This window comes from Epinephelus fuscoguttatus, linkage group LG17, assembly GCF_011397635.1.
Source record: "Epinephelus fuscoguttatus linkage group LG17, E.fuscoguttatus.final_Chr_v1".
NCBI classification, from domain to species: domain Eukaryota; kingdom Metazoa; phylum Chordata; class Actinopteri; order Perciformes; family Serranidae; genus Epinephelus; species Epinephelus fuscoguttatus.
Genome location: NC_064768.1, coordinates 17,718,082 through 17,736,177, shown reverse-complemented (window position 1 = coordinate 17,736,177; position 18,096 = coordinate 17,718,082). Strand labels below are relative to the sequence as shown.

The 18,096-nt window shown below is 42.1% G+C and overlaps 1 protein-coding gene across 1 annotated transcript in view; it reads right to left on the bottom strand.

Annotated features, from left to right (window-relative positions):
- ext1b (exostosin glycosyltransferase 1b) overlaps nt 1-18,096 on the bottom strand; it is a 160,600-nt gene that overhangs the window by 23,227 nt on the left and 119,277 nt on the right. Inside the window, exons 4-6 of the mRNA XM_049601923.1 lie at nt 15,313-15,432; nt 8,400-8,532; nt 5,377-5,495 (exon numbers count right to left, since the gene is read on the bottom strand). Coding sequence (XP_049457880.1) covers nt 5,377-5,495; nt 8,400-8,532; nt 15,313-15,432 — 372 coding nt within the window. The remainder of the gene's footprint in view (nt 1-5,376; nt 5,496-8,399; nt 8,533-15,312; nt 15,433-18,096) is intronic.

Sequence of the window (18,096 nt, the reverse complement as noted above, 5' to 3'; positions counted from 1 at the left end):
GCTGACCATAACTATAAAGGCCAATAGTTAGTATATCATTTGCTAACGACATTAGTTTGCAGGGATACAAATTATGTTGAAAAATGTGTGTCACTGGGCCCATAGAGCAAGTGCACTAGAGACTTTTGCCAGCCTAGCAGCTAACTTCCAGTTTTGCCCATAGCTAACTTCAATGGGAATAATACTTTTGGCCACAGAGAGTGAATCAATACAGGTGTTTTGGCAGTTTGATAAGTTGTTTTGTTTTTATTTACACTTATATGGACAGACATACTTGTTTATTTCTGTTGTTCTTTTCAGCCGTAACTGTAACATTTAAAAAATACATTTAAATACGGTGATCCAACGTATCTGATGTTGCTACTGTGGTCATTTTACGTTCTGTCTTACTTTGCCAAAGTCTGTCAAACCAAATCTACGGGCATGGGAGCTAAGAAATGTACTGCTGTGGACGTAACCACAGCAAAACGTATTTTAGCCACCTAAAAAAATCAGTGTTAGTTGAAGTGTATGCTCGATTTGGACATGCAACTCCCATATATGTGAAGTAAAATGATGATGTTTTTGTCAATGGAGTCTGGTGGCTTTGAGATACTGGCTTCAGTTCCCTGTTGGAAAGGTAACGCGATGAAAATATTTTCGATATAGCATACACTTACATTGATGTGGCTAAAACTAACCATTTGAGGCACAATTTGAGGCCGCATTTGCTCAACACCATTTCATTTAATGTACATTATGTAAGGTTTTCCGACCAGAAGTTATCGTAAACAAACTGATTTGGTTTATGCGTGTAGTTCTGGAATTGAAATCTTAACAGGTTTAACGACAGTCAGGGGCCGTATACATGCTGTGTTTTTTGTGTCCTCAAATTGATTGTTTTCAATGTAGATGTGTTGCAGGCGCTCATATATGCCAGAGCGATGCCGCCATGGCGCGCATGCATACCCGAGCGCCCATTTTTCAGGGCACGATGGCTGTGCTCTCACATAAACGTAAAGTTGAACATTTTAGTGCAGGGCTGCCCAGAGATTTACATCTGTCTCACGGACGATAGACCTACACACTTATAAACAGCGCCTGGAAAAGGATGAGCTCTGCACTCAGATTTCAGGTAAATAGGCTTGGTTACAGAGCTTGTCAATGTTGCTAAGTAACCTCAGACGCAACCTGTTGCTGCCCTCTTGAAAGGTGGCTCAAAAAAGGCACAAAAGCACCCAGTGCCCGACCTCGTGTTTCCCGGGCAGTTAAAGACGCGGCATGTGTACAGCCACTTATTAAGAGAGGCGGGGCTTAGCTAATGATCAGTCATCAAAGGGGTGTGGGAACTCCCCTTTAACTATTTTACTAGTATTACTATATAACACACAATCAGTGTGTCCAATAATACATTATGTGCTGATGTAGAAAGTCTACTATTTGTGCAGTCACTGTGCAGCTCAAACAGAGGGGAAACTATGTGGAGATGGATTGTAAATCAAATGGGAACTTCATTGAAAAATGTATTTCCAGAGTTTTATTAGTTTGCTGTTTTCTGAGCTTTGCCTAGAGCTGTAGCACCACCATCTGCCATGTGCTTTCACTTCCAGTTCCTCCAGTTCCGTTGTGCACAGCATTGTGTTGACAGTCATGTCGCTCACAACCCCGTTCAAAAATGTAACAGTTCTGGTTGGTATGCAAGCTGGCATTTTTCAGCAAACTTTTTTCCCCAAGAAAAACATCCTAAATAGTCAAAAACAGCGTAGTTAGTTTGTTACTTGAGTTTATTCTATATTGGTACAGTTCAGTGAATCTTTTAAAAAAAATCAGACATTAAGAGAAGCGATTGCAATGCAGGACACGACTAATATTAACATATTTTTTTCCCTATAGGAACTGGTGTGCCTGAATCTGTGGGGAATGAATACCCAATTACAGATAAGGAAAGTGATAGGAACACATCATCATCAGCATACCATCCTGTAGTGTTCAGTTGCTGTGTGTCAGCTAACATCTGCCCCGCTGAAATGTCCTTGAACAAGTCAGTAAATTAATCCATCCCAGTTCCACTGTGCAGAGTGAGTAGCCAACACTGCACTCAGACGTCCCTGATGGAGGCGAATTACAAGAATTTCCCTGCAGGGATCAATAAAGTTTCACACGATTCTGACATTAACTACGTCACATGCAGCAGTGGTTCCCCCTCAGCGATGCTGCACCCTGACTGGACCTGCCAAATTATGAGCTGGGAGCCATATGGATGTCTCTGTTAAGGTGTTTGCCTCGTGTCTATACAGCAGCTGTGTTTTAGTGTGTGGAAATATGTCAGTGGTCCTAAAGAGAAAAATGACACACAGCTGTTTGATGAATGGGCAGAATTATCTAATCATTATAAGCCAGTCCAGATAAAAAACAAAACACACATCACTCATGAGGCTGAAGGTGTTTGTCATTGTAAGATAACAACGGGTAAACAGTCCGGATCTCTGCAGCTGAGAAATGTGTTATTCCACTCTTACAGGGGGCTCTATTCCTTGATTAGAAAGACAGATGGTGTCTCTGTCAGCCCACCAGCCCTCTCAGGGTGCTGATGGTGGCATTGTGTATGTATGTATGCCTGCTCGTGTGTGTATATGACTGGAGGGAAAAATGGCGAAGAAACTGTTGGTGTATCTGTAGCACGAGTGGAATAAACGTTTCCCTCAAAATGCACGTGCAGGCACGCAGCAGGCGGTCTACTATGTCAGAATGCGCCTCAAAAGCTTTCTTGCGTCCAATTTAGCCTTCTCCACCCTCCGAGTTCGTTCATTCTCTCCCCCTCCATTCATTTATTTATATCCCTTTTCCTCAGCAGCCCCCCCCCCCCCCTTTCTGTCCGCTGAGAGTGGAAGAAAAAAACCCCGCCTGTGTACCTGGCTCTCCACTCTGCGTGCACGGCCTGAAGAACGCAAACACAGAAGCACCTCCATAAAAATGAAGAAGGCGGCAGAGTTTACTCATTCAACCTGCTATTATGAGAGAATGTTTCGGAGAAAGGTTGGCTGAAAGTGTGCTGATAACGCAATGTGTGGTTTGGGTTTCACCACGCAGAGGTGGGGCTGGCTATTGAACCTCAATACTTTCCTGGATGAAATGTGCCTGGAAAACACAACAGTTGGAATCGATTGCTTGCTCATACCTGTACTTTTCCTATTTTTTGATCATACAGTTGTAAAAGGTGCAGTGTGTAAGATTTAGTGGAATCTAGCTGTTATGTTAAAGAACTGAAACTTCTCCCGTGTGCCAGGGGTGTAGGAGAACTATGGTGGACGATGTTGAAATGCGATACCACGTAGAGCCCTATCTAGAGGCAGTGCTTGGTTTGTCTGTTCTGGGCTACTGTAGAGGAGGATCTGCTTTATATAGAACAGTGGACTAACTAACTGGACGAGTAACAAGAGTAAGCGAGACGGTTTGGGTGAGTTTTGTGTTGTATCGGTCGAGTTTGAATGAAGTGTGAGTTAACGAGGCAGTTAGTCCAGTGTCAGGTCCGTGACCGAGAGAAAGAAGAATTCAAAAGGTGTACAGTTGCATTTCTCTGATAAATAAGTAAAAAATATGCGAGAATATTACTTTTCTTAACATTTTGTGCATTTGTGTTGTGTAAATTGTAGTTTGATAAACCTAAGTGCCTTGCCAGTATATATGATATTATAGTTACACAGTTTCATTGTCGTATGCTTGTATTAAATATGGCCAAAGTTTCAAATAATGCAGTAACTCCATGTAAAAGTAATCCCTGTGAGCAAAAGCAAGCAATCCATTTTCTTTATATGGTCATCTGTTCCAGGCACACTACTGAAAGTGTTTACTTTATATACACTGCTACATGTAGCTACATGCTAATGTCAGGGAAACACATAATCTTGGTTACCAGTGTTGTTGAAATATCCCCGATTTTGTATCATATCCTTGCTGGAACATGTTGGATTATGACGATTCTTTTGTTGAGAGGCTTTTAGTAGGGATTTTTTCACGGTAGAAAGTGCAGTATACTCTGTTCCAGTCATTCTCTAGCTGCAATGATGATTACAATGCTAACCGTGTCACCATGAAGAAGGATGCGAGCATCTACTCATGGACGAGAAGCTTGCGAAAGTGCACAATTTAAACATTACATTTAAACATGGCATCCTCCTCTGCTGGGCTGTAATGTTAGCTTGCTCCGTGGTGCAAAAGCACATTTCCTTTTGGATACTGATACAGTTGGCGGGTGTGGTTTGGTAGAAAGAAAATAGTTCCTACTTGAAACTGCTCACAACAAGGTCTGTGGATTATCTTGAGTAAACGAGCCATGATCTCTTTTTTTTTCTCTTTTTTTTTTGGCGCTTTGAGCAACACAAGCTGAATGCCATCTAGTTCCATTATATTCAAGAGAAGGCAGACACCTCTACAGCCAATATCTCCAACAATCGGCAACTCACACCAAAACAATCTAGACTACAGGTAAGAGGGGGAAAAATATTTTTGATTTTGGGGTGAACTGTCCCTTTAAAATCTGAGAAATATTACTTCTTCTGTTATATGACAGAAAAACGCTTTGTAAAAGGATATGTTTATATTCTTGAAAATAAAGTGCTGAACAAAATATTTTTTTGGCATCAGGACTGGAGGTTTCGTATCGGCACAAGAATCAAAACCCTTCCAATAATAACCAGCCGTACACACTGGGACACGCAGAGAGTCAACATGTTACCCGCTCACATGGAAGGTATGTACGCACACATGGCCAACCACTGACACACAATGCACGCAGGCATGAAATACACACATGGACAAGTACCCTGCCCGCGCAAACACACATTCATATTGTATATTCCACTGCTCAACCAATCGCCCTCACACACACACAACTCAACCTGCTGCTCAACAAACAACCACAGACCTGCACATTCATGCAAGGCACTCACACGGAAACGCATCCCTCCTACACAAAATACAAACTCGCTTACTCATACACTCTGCTGGCCAAACAAACAAACAAAGACACACACATACACACCCACACACAAAAACCAGTCATCGGGGAGCACATTCCATTTCATTTCCCGTGCTGGTAAGGAGCAAGCAGGGGAATCAATACATGCCGTCTCCAGCTGTGCTGAAGGGGGTTTTGCTGCCATGGAGACAGATGTAGCACTGCTACAAATTGCTGCTCTAATTCAATCCACCGGAGTTAACACACACACACGGGGATGGAGGATGAGCGCCGTTGTTGCTCTGGTTGGAAAATGTGATCGCAAAGCAGCCGTATGAGCCGCATGATGCGGCGCAATTTGGGGAGTCACAAGGTGGAGATCAGTGGAGGATTTTGGGTATACTGCAATGAACATACACACACACACACAAATAAATTACCTGTGCACAGTATTGGGACTTGGCCACAGCTACCAGGAGCTTGAGTATGGGCTGCGACTGGGACACCAGAGGAGAGACAGCATGGATGACCGCTGTGAACTTGGGGTACGGTTTAATACCTGAAACACAACAGAAGGATGGTCATTCATTAATGCAGCTTAAAAAATCCAGAAAAACAATGCTGGCTGGCTGGAACAGAGCGAGCCGACTGTCAGCCATCAATGTAATTTCAGGCTCTTTGAAGAGAATACAGTTGGACGAGAACAGAAGGCTCTCATTTACAAACACTTCACATCTATTTTCAGAGAGATGTTTTAAGATGTCACAAGTAGTTCAAAAATATAGATGATATAATTGTAAGGGATGTACGTTTTAAAGCCAGTCTTAAAATATTCAACAACGGTAATGTGTTTTGAAAATGCCAAATCTCTTGATCACTGAATATTTCATTTTGGAAACTCTTCAGCTGTGTCTGGAACCCAATGAACAGGCGACTAAGTGCTGATGTGACTCTAAATTCAGTCTGACTTGATGTTGGAGTAGAGTAATCGAGGCTGAAAATGAGCAGGAAATAAGATATTGAGCAAGACGGATCATAGAGGACGTTCAACTTTTCCTAATTTAAATCTAATCTAACCCAAACCAACAAAGCATGGCGCAGAGGAGATAGCATTAGAAGAGTCTCCTTTCCGCTACCGAGCAACTTTTATGATGAGGAATATACGCAGTCTTAAAACTCGGTAAACTATCCCTGTGATGTGTCATGAAAAAGTTAAGAGTGTGCCGAGTTTCTAAACACCTGGGATGTAAATCTGTAACAAGCTTATAAACAGACTTCCATGAAACATTGAACAAAACCTGGAGTAGAATTACTGTCATGCAGCTTATTTTAGATTCTGGAGGATGTGCATGCTGTTTTCTGTCTTTAGCACATGAGTCTCCGAGGCTTTTTTATCACATCCTGCATCAGCACATTACACATCTCACCAGCTAAATGTTTATAGCAACACAAATAGCTGGTTAAGGATTGATTTAGCCATTGGAGGCTATTAAATAACCACAATGAACATGCCTGTTTACATACCTTTGAATACTTTTAATATGGGGTTCTTTTCCAGGGTTTCATTTCAAACAAGTACATTTTTAATGCTACAACATCACTGACATTTTACAGTAGTGATTTGTTTTGTGACACCTGACAACACAGGTGTAGATTTCAGAGGAATGCAGCCCTCTTTAATATTTAGAACGAGTACATTGGTCCCCTGCAATAAAAACCCGTAAGCAGCAGAGGACTTTTATTTTGACAAAATTAAAGACATTTACACCATAAACTGATGAAAACAAGGTACAAATTGGTTCACAAACATTTCAAAACAGGAAATTAAGTGTTTGATTCTCAAAATATTCTAATGGAGAACCCCCATACCCTGTTTGATATTGTTGAAACAAAACCTACACTCTTGCCGAACAGTGATCCCTTACCACCATCACAGGGAACAATGTCTACGAACTGAAAGCATTTCAGTAACTTGAAAACAGCAAACTTATGATAAAGTCCAACTAAAACAGAACTTTGTCTTTTCTTTTTTTCATGTCTTATCAATCGACACCCTCTGATTTTTATTCAAGACAACAGCGTGCTTCCACCTTTTTGGCAACAGATTGGGAAAGGCCCTTTCCTGTTTCAACATGACTGTCAGTCTGAGCACAAAGCAAGGCCTATCAAGATACTGTCTCTCCAGTTTAGTTTGTTTTTCAGTTTTGGAAGAAAGTGACCAGCCTGAACAGAGCCCTGACCTCAACCCCATCCAACACCCTTGGGATGATCGCCTGGCCTCATCACCTACCATCAGCAGTTGACCACTAATGGTCCAAAGTCTCGTGGAAAACCTTCACAGAGGAGTGAAAGCTGTCGTATTGTTTTAATACCTCTACCTAGATGTGCCGTTATCACAAACTGTTATTAATGTAACAAAATTAATGTGTCATTTATAAACTGTTGTGGATTTTTTCATTATTCTCAAGAATATTGTTGTTAAATTGTTGTTGTATTGTTTTCTTATCAGCCTCAAAAATCCAGTTTCTTTTGGCTTCCAAATGAAACGTCCATTTAACCAAAGCAAGAAAAACAATCTCCGCTCCCGCTGTGTGTGACTGAGTGTTAATATGCATGATGTGTGTGTGTCTTGTTATTGGCTCTTAGAGAACAAAAAAGAAGTGTCAGTTGGAAACAAACTCTACTGCTTTGATTTTACTCAATTACCCATCAGCGACAAGCCACCTTGTCTCCTAAAAGCCCATCCGTGTTTAATTGCTTCCTCTTTGACAAACAAATAAACTTGTTGGCGTTGTAATCCATGCCTGTCACCGTGCCCATCCATTTTAATATCAGCCCTCCACTCCTGGTGTTCCATCAACTGAATTTGTGCGTTTGTACCATCGCCGTCTGTGCGTGTATGGGTGGGTGTGTGTGTGTGTGTGTGTGTGTGTGTGGATGTGTTGTGGCAGCGCTGGATGATGATGGAGTGAAGGAGTGAGGGATGGAGAGGCTCCCGGGTCACAGATATGTGGCAGGGGAAAACTCGGTGTTGCTGAACCGTAGCAGGAGGAATTGGCCTCGCCGCAGCGGTAGCACCAGTAGCAATGCTGACTCAAAACCCAATGATGGACGGGCTGGTGTGTCAGCACGACTAATACAAACATCCGTCAAAGACCTATTCCTCCACTCCACTTGCTGCCACACACACGCTGTCGGAGGAGGGCGGTAGATCAGGGGTGGAGGCCATATTTCAGACAAGCTCCAAATCCACAGCTTTGACCAAAATCTACACAAAGTTTCTTCTCAAGTAAAAGTTGTGACAAAATATTTGGTGCTGGAGTGACGGATGATAAAGAAACTTCTCTGACCAACCTTTATGGATCAGTTCTTTGCTACATAGGTGTGTGGAAATGTTATGTAACTGCACTTTGTACAGTTTATGATGTGTCTCTGCTTTTGTGTTTGTGTCTGTGGCACTGACCCAGTGTGGCGTAGTAGAAGGGGAAGTCTCCCAGGTATCCAGAGTACTGCGGCATAGCAAAGAGTCCCCCAGGGTGACTGTTCCACATCAGGCTGCTCCTGGAGCCGTGCTCCAACACACGGTCCTGGATGATCTACACAAGGAAATGGCAAGAAAAGCCCACATTAAAATAAACTGCTTAAAAACTTCATCTTTAATTTACAAGTAAATCAAGCAATGGTACGTATCAAGCAGTGGTGTAGTCTATGTGATTCACAGGCATATAAGTATATATGCTCCAGGGTTTTCATATACCCACTTAAAAATGCGGCAGAATGGCTTATATAACAACATAGATTTGTGACACAATTTTTAATTTAAGCCATTTATTTTCACAAATACAGGGTTTGAGAGATGTAACAGCAAACTGAACTAATGCTGCAGAACATGCAGAAAGACCCAGCTAAGTGCATAGTGTGTGTGTGTGTGTGTGTGTGTGTGTGTGTGTGTGTGTGTGGATGAGCGAGAGGCGGGGATACGCTGAGAGCAGCGATCACAGCAGCGCAGAAATTAGGAGTGAAGTTGTCTACAATTAAATGTTCAGTATAGGTTTCACTTAATGCACTACTCAAGTCCAAAGTAAACCTTCTGTGTCTTGCTTCTGAACTTCTGGGTAAAGTGAAGCTGGTGAGCATCAACCTTGGCCCCAGATGCAAAACAAGCAGTGGAGCCCCTAGAAAGGGGTGGCCACTGAAAATCTTAGGTTAGCACACCAAAAACAAAATTTTATTACACTGTTGTAGAAGCCTATATATGCTAAAAAAAACTATGTCACTATGAGAGATAAGAAATTTCATACTGATATACTTTGATGTCTTATTTTACAGTTAATATTGTGAATTATCTGATTTACATAGTGTGCCACCAATACAGTTATCATTTTAAGTTCCACAACACACCTGTTTAATGTGTTGTGTGCTGTATAATTATGTTAGCATAGTCTTTTCCTTAAAAAGACTAATAAGCTGCTTTTATTTGAGTAATTTTTTTTCACTTAAATAAAAAGCATTCTTTTTTTTTTTTTTTTTTTTTTTTTAGAATTTTTGTTATTTTAAAATATTTTAGTTTGACTATTAAAAAAATCTAAATGGTTTGGCTTGTTCTCAAGGGATTTATCAGACAAGGTCCTTTTTATGCACTTTTTGGGACATAACAGCTAGTTACATCTCTTGTCTTATCATGGATAAATGACCAACATGCATAAACGGAGACAACCCCTGACAAAGCCCTGTGAAACAAAAGTGCAGCAACAGCATACTAACAGCATACTATTCAGATTTGAGATTTATATTTCTAAGATTTAATTTATTTATAATTTATCTATAGCCATTTCTCAGTATTTGCAAAAACTGAAACAAAAATCAGCCTCTGCATTTAACCCATTCTATACACTTAACAAAACAAACAAAACCAAAAATACATGTTCCAATAGTCAAATATCCAGCTCTAGGAAGCTACCCTTTAATGCAGCATGGAATACTACATTTATATTTCAGGGGTTACTCCGGTGATTTAGTACTGTAATTTCATAAAGTTGGGGGATTTGCAAGGGACAGAGAAAAACTGAATACAGTAGTAAAAATTAAAAAAGCAGATGCAGAAATCCTGACTTCAGTCCCCCCAGAACACTGGATCCTACATTTTCCATAATGTAACCAACAGCATCTTTTTGTTAGACTCTTCCCTTATGTCTTATGTGGTCAAATCCACAGTGCTTTGATTAAAATTTGTTATCACAGTGACTCACAGATAAATGCATAGACAATGCACAACAAGACATCTACAACAGTCACTGATCAACAATCAAACAAAAGGAAGTTACAGATTATAATGATGCTGACAAACTGGGTAAAAAAGGCTTGATCTAACTTTGAAGCGTTAGAATGGAGACTTTAAAGGAATTTAGAAAGATCCGTGTTGCTTTGACAGCCACAAAGAACTTTAAGGACACCCTGTCTGTTGCCAGGATCAAACTTTGATGCCTTTTTAATTACAGCGGGGTCTTTGTATCCTTCAGGCCACCGTGCCATTTGGGAGGCATCCTTTTCAATTCAGCTAGTTAAAACAAACACACAAAAAACTACCTTTAAATAACATTTCAGTCAGGTCTCGGAGGACTTGTAAGAATCAAAACTATTTGTGTTGATAGAGGAACAGACGTTTGCCTTTCAGATTATGGCGGGTGAAATATTAAGGATTTGATCAATGAGCCTTGTAATCACACCTATAAAACATTTCACACTGCGAAATGAGTTTTCTCACAAAAAAACACCAAGAAGCAGATAGCCATAAATGTGAATGAATATCAACACGGCTAATGTTCCAACTCCCAATAACCCCATTTCAATTCAGAATGATATTCAGAGGATTATTCAAAACCCAGTCAGTGAATTAGAGCAGGTGGAAAAATGTTATAAAAGTGAGTCCGCGGGCGTTGGATGAAAGTTAGAAAGCTGGCTGAGCTTTCCAAATGTTTGCTTTGTATCACCTCAATAGCAGCTATTGATCGTGTCAAGAGTGAATCGCAGTGGCACAAAGCTGAGCTGAAAGAAATCTATGTTATTGTGTAATATTTCCTCCACAGACAAACCCGGCCGAGGTCTTTTTTTTTTTGTAGGCAGAACAGCAAGTCAAAGGCATCTGTGCCGGTCAGCCACACAGACAAAGGCCATCGGGAAAAAAAGAGCCAAACACAGACAAAGTCATCAGCTGTATTTAAGCACCAGTCAGTCAGGCCGGCCCCGATCCTTTCTGCGCCCAAATAGAGCAGTCAGTCAAACGGTCAGACATGAGAACGGCCGCTATTTTCCCAAGCTGCAGCCCGCCGTCGGCCTCTGCTGAACAGGCAGGCAGGGGAAAGAGATATTGCTGCTGTGCCCTTGAGCCATGCTAAATTGCTGCAGTAAAACAGACACAGGTTTGCGGCTGTGTTTTATGGCGGCGATTGAATTGGGGAGGTGACGGCTGCTGGCTTGGCAAAAGGACAGATGTATAGAAGGAGGTGAGGAGAGTCAGGTGGGCAGCTGATAGCTTTTCGAATTGTAAAAAGTTAATAATATAGCTGGAGGGAGCTCACTGTAATAATATTGACAAAGCAACATAAAAATTCATCACAGGGAGACGGCGATGTGAAAGGAGAGAGGAGGGGGAAAAACAGCACTGGGTGAGTTTTTTTTTTTTTCTACTTTTCCAAGCTTTGTCCCTGAGGGCAGTCGATAACCATTTGCCTCAGCCGAACAGATTAACTTGAAATCCGTTAACTTCTCTATAAAAACACTGCCTGCCACCTTAAAAACCCCGAAACCTCACACCTTATGAGGGGCAATTTTGCTCGCTTGGCTGCGGCTCCTCCCCCGTCGGCAGCCCTCAGTCGGGACATGATGGACGACTCAATCTCACCTCAGAACAGCCACAATCAACCAATTAGAGCATGATAGATAAATCCTGCTTCTCTGGGAGCACACTGTGAGCTCCGCTTTAATAGGTGGGTTTAATAGGTGTACCAGCAGCACAGTCCCGGCTATATTGACCTTGTGATTGGTCGAAACGTGGCCGCTTCCTGACAGGAAACACTGCATGATAGGTTGAACTCGTGTTTCCTTCCCCTGCTTGCCATCCTCGCACACACACACACACACACACACACACACACACACACACACACACACACACAGTTTGGAGTAGATGTGGGAAGTCAATAAAAAGCAAGTGTGCTTGTGAATGTGTGTGAGGAGATTCAATCTGTCAAGATATCGGAGTGTGTGCATGTTGTGAGTGTGTGTGGATCATCACAGATCTGCAGCGAGGAGGAGGAGGAGGAGGGTGCGGGCTCGACAGGATGAATAAACCATGTCGCTCGTTATCTCGGGGGCTGCCACGGCAACGCCATTTACATATGTCACCCCTTCTCCTCTTCACCCTTTCTCCCACCACTCTCCTCTCCCCTCTCTTTACAGGACAGTCAGTCAGGATTAAGTGTTTAGCCCTTCGCTGCATTCAATGTGAACACACACACACACACAGACACACACACACACACACACACACACACACACACACACACACACACACACACACACACACACACACACACACACAGACACAGACTGAGTCACAAGCTTTTGCCGCGTCACCTTGCTCTTTAGTGTAGAGTGACAACATGTCAGCGAGGTTATGCCTGGGTGGTGCCATGTGTATCTGGGCTGACACACCTTGACATATGGAGATGTGTTTCTCACTCTGCGTGCGTGTGTGTGTGTGTGTGTGTGTGTGTGTGACATAGCGCACAGTGAGACAGGGCCAGATAACAAACAGACCAGAGATGTAGAGCGAGCTAAAAATCAGACAGACACTAGATACTGAAGCGACGACAATCTGCCTGTCGTGTGTGTGTGTGTGTGTGTGTAGAAGAGTCAAATTCAGATGTAAGATTTGGAAGGTTATACTATACGTAAGACTATAGGATTGAGGGGAATCCTGCTCCGAGGCTTTAGCGTCGTGGTAAGAGAGGAAATTAAATGCGTGATGGGATACTCCGATGAGGGAGGAAGAAGGCAGAAGAAGACATCTGCAACCACAGCATGAAGCTAGCAGTAAGCCCAGGTGTTATCCCTGCATCTATAAACAACTGGTTTAAACTGAATAATGAGGGTGGGGGATTGGAGGGAGGAATAGTTTTTCCAGTCACAACTTTTTCTAAACTGGATTGCTGTTAACAAAGTAGATGTGCATGACAAAAGGAGGTCAGAGGAAGGGGAGAGGCTTCTGAATTCTATGTGATACTCCTTCACTTTGTCCCGGATTGGATTCCAACAATGACCAGTTTTCATGACGGGGAAAAAAGTATGAATGCATATTGAGTGCTGGAAGAAAAGATGTTTTTTTTTTTTATGGTGTCAGTGGGCGTCAAACCGCCTCTCCCTTCACACCTTTCACAACAACAATTATTTTGGAACCTTTCAAAACTAACATTCCAACAGGCAAGCCAACTTTAGTGGTTGGCCAGGTGTGCAGTAATGAGTGCAACATTTTCAAACTGTTTGAAAGTGTTGCACTGTTATCCCCATGTCAACCATCATGGCACCTCGCTCCTCAGTGATGGCTTTTTGCATTAGCTTCAAGTGTGACCGTTTGGAACAGCAAAAACACTTTTGTCTTTGGTGTCAGCTGGATGATTTTAAACACAAGTCTAAGGCTGCAACTAATGATTATTTTCATTTTCGATTAACCTGTCGAGTATTTACACGATTAATCCATTTGTTGTTTGGCCTTTATAATGAAAGAAAATGGTGAAAAATGTCAATCAGTGTTTCCCAAAGCCCAAGATGATGCCCCCAAAGTGTTTTGCTTTGTCTTCATAACAAAACTATTCAGTTTACGGTCATAGAGGATTAAAAAAAACAAAAACAAAACAGAAAATAGTCACATTCAAGAAGCTGAAATCAGAGAATTTTGACTTTTTTTTTTTCAATAAATTTACACAAACCAATTAATCAGTTATAGATTTAGTTGGTAATTAATTGTTGCTGCTCTAAACAACTCATAGAGATGAACTAAAGTGACTTAAGATATGCTAAATATGCTATTAAAAACTTCCTGAATCAATATTGGAAGCCATTCTAACTGATGAGAATAATGCCAGATTTTGGGCAGAATATCATTTTAAGGCACTGGCTTCAATCCCCCAAAATCTATCCATCCATTTCAACCGTTTATCTGAAGCCAGGTTGCGGGGTCAGCAGGCCGAACAAAGCATTGCAGACGTCCCTCTCCCCAGCAATGCTTTCCAGCCTCTCCTGGGGGCCCCGAAGGCGTTCCCAGGCTGAACGAGATATGTAATCCCTCCACCATGTTCTAGGTCTGCCCCAGGGCCTCCTACCGGTGGGACGTGCCCAAAACACCTCCAACAGGAGGCGCCCAGGAGGCATTCTGATCAGATGCTGGAACCACCTCAACTGACCCCTTTCGACGGGAAGGAGCAGCGGCTCTACTGCGAGCTCCCTCCGGCTGTCTGAGCTCCTTACCCTGTCTCTAAGGCTGAGCCCAGCAACCCTCCTGAGGAAATTTGCCCGCTTGTATCCGTGACCTCATTCTTTTGGTCACTACCCATAGACCATAGGTGAGGGTTGGGACGTAGATGGACCAGTAAATTGCAAGCTTTGCCTTCATCCCACATCACTGCAGACGCTGTGCCAAACCACCGATCCATCTCAAGCTCCACTTTACCCTCACTCATGAACAAGACCCCGAGATACTTGAACTCCGTCACTTGGGGCAGTAACTCACTCCCAACCCAACTGCCATCCCCCAAACTAGACAGCAAAATTTAAGTTTACATTCTAATTTGGTGCCCATTAGCTCGATTCTTGGAGCTGAATTGCCTCATGAAAGCTGTAAGACATATTCAAGTACAACCACTACTACCTATACTAATACCACTGGCACCACTTCAAATACTACTACAACTTCTGATTATTGTTAACTTTTGCATCCATCAACAGAGACTTTGCTGACACACTGTTAAATGTTGAGAATCCAGTGTCAAAGAAACCCATAAATGGAGTCACAGTTTAAAGGAAACACCCTGTTTCATCCACTTTGAGTAAAACAGACAGCAGCTTGTGACAAATTCTCTGTGAACATGTACTGAAATGTCCTTTAACTCTCTGTAAATGACTCTGTCCAGCCTTCTGTTTTGCTTTTAGCCTGGTACCAAAGAGACCGAAGAGAGGCCTGAGAATAAAGCGAAGATTGCAGAGAGTCTGCTGTGACACTGCAGCCCTCTGAGAGAAAGATTGATGATGGAGTAGGAGAGATGAAGGCAGAGAGGCCAGAGGGGCTGGTGGTTTTGTGCATGTGTGTCTTGCATCCTTACCTCTAGTGTGGTCAGCACTATCTTCTCTACAGATGAGAAGTAGGCCTCCCAGAGGAACTGAGTCTGCTGTCTGAGGGACAGGATCTTATCCTGGTGGATGGAGCGCACCGTGGTGGGGATCTGCAAAACGACAAGCAGTAGTCAGTCATCACTCAGGACTGATCTGGGACCTAAACTGTGTTGACAGGAAGATTAAAATTGGTCCCAGAGACACACTCTGGAAATCCCATCAACCACGAGAGAAAGCACATTAAGGTGTGGAAGCCGTGTGAGCTGTAGCTGAAGCAGATATTGCAGGTTTCTGTAATGGCAGCCACAACTATTCTTAAGTAATTTAGGTCAAGTCCAAGTCTTAAGTGTTGTCAAAGCATTTATTAAGAAAGGTCTGAAGTCCTTGAGGGCAAATCCAAGTTGAGTCACAAGTTTTAATAAATAAACTGCAAGTCAGTTGCAATACTTTCAAGTCTGTAATGCTGACCATTTTGCTTACAGCAGTGTTACTGAAGGTAATGTAGTTTACACTGATGAGACCAAGTATTTTTAATTAACAGACTTAATAATCTAATATTAAAGAAGTGTTTCCATTTAAGTGTTTTTTTGTTTGTTTATATTTTCAGAATTTTACAGAGTCAGAAGACAAAAGACATCTCACCATAATTTCCACCAAACCTTGGCTGCATTCAGGCATGACAAATTTGAGCTAAACATTTATTTCAATGGAAACAACGGTGCGTCAAAAACTGCGCACTGTCTTTTGATGTGGCGGGATTAATTTCAGTTCAGAGGGACATGGGAAACATCGCTGACATTGCAAAAGCAAGTGTGCAATAAAAATGGTAAAAATGTGCTAGAATTTGTTTAATATACATGTCGCTGATGATTGGGTAACACTTCTGACACACCTGCCAAATGAAAGAAAACATGTCTCAAAGTCATTTTTGCACCATTTTTAGTTGTTTTTCAAGTGTTAAACTACATCTTGTTTCTCAGGAGCCATCTTACCAAAATGTAAGACCACACATTATTATGTGATCTGAATTTTACACTTGAGTCACAGGGTAAAAACTTAACTATCTCTATAGCCCCTTTTACACTGCCAGATTTTCGCCGAATGTTGGGCCGTTTTGCCAGCAAGCTGCGAGCGTTTAGACACACAGAATCGGACTGGCGAGTTGATCCAAGGGCCCAATTTTCCGCCTCGTAGGTTAGTCATATTGGCGAAACCCTTTTAGTTTAAAAAGACCGAGGCGGCCTTCCGCCATGGGAGGAGCTGTTGATAACATCGCACGTGCGACACACTGGCGGTGGATAAACAGGAAACAACTGATAGCAGGAATTAGTGAGCAGCTAGTAGCAAGAGGGAAACGCAAACCTGACAGACACTGTAAAGATGAGCAACTGGGGAGACAAGGAATTGCGCGCCCTCCTTGTCCTCGCAAACGAAGAGGCTATTAACCGTCAGATGACGGGAACGGTGAAGAACGGGCCGACTTACGAGAGAATTGCCGAAGGACTGACCAGCCGCTGCTTCCCTTGCACGTCACTGTTTACGTCACACGCTGAGCTACACATTTTTTTACTTGCTCACGCCCCCCATTGTCCCCCCAAAAAAAAGACTGCTGAAAAAAGACTGATTGGGCTTTCCTGCAAATTTGCACAATTCCTGTTTAAAAAGGGCTTTAGACAACTGAGCAACTCCATGCTGAGGAAGGCCACAACATGTGGTTGAAAAATCTGGAAACAAAGCAAGTTTTGTCAAACTGCCTTTCTTGACCTTGCTTTCCAAGGTCGAGGAAAAAGTCACTTTTCTTCGATTTGTATGGATCACATCCAACATGTGTGTCTATTTCCTGATGATACCTGATGCCTGCCGGTTCATCCAACACTTTAATGTAGTCAGATCCCTCTATTCCTAATTCAGGCTGTATATAATTAATCGCTTCCTGCCCTGCAGCTGAACTTCGCGTGTCATAGTAGTCACGTGTTTTAGAAATGAGCAAATTCCTTAGTATGGGAGCAAAAGATGTTATTCTGAAAAGGTAGAGTCCCAGGGGGAAAAAATAGCATTTACAGACATACATTTAAGGGAATGAAGCACACAACACAGGAATTTACGAATAATATTAAAGCAACAGGAACTATCAGTCATCAAACAGTATTAAGGATGAAAAGCCAAAATGCTGCAGCAGCTTTTGCTGAATGCTATTGTACTTTTATTCAAAGAGCTGTGTAGTTTAATCCCTGTGTGAGTTCATTTGTCATAGTAAAGGGGGGATAATGGCAAATAAACACTTTTTATCCACTCTTTAGTATATACTCCCGTATTCAACTAAGGTTTTCATTGGAGGAGTAAATATACTGTGTGTGCAGTATTTTCCAAACATTTCTCCCTGTTTAAATAGAAAGAAAACACTTCTAATGCACAGTACAGGTATCCCATATTTTGTGAAAAACATTAATATAGTGTCCTGTATGTTGTATTGTCTCAGCCCATCATACTGTTGTAAAATACATGACTCCACAGATAGATCCAGGATGGCTCAGACACACTGGTGCTGCACAGAGTTATAAAACTCAATGTCAAACAATATTATTACACACTTCATTCAAATTAAGATTTAATGGGCATATAATTACTTTTTCCCCCATGAAGTTCAAGCAATTCCAGCCAAATCCATTTGCTCATTCTATTTATTTGCCCTCTCATATAACAATGTGAGGCTCTGAGTGGCATTGTCAAGCAGTCAAGGACTTAGTATGCTGCTTACGTTTTGTTTAGCTGTC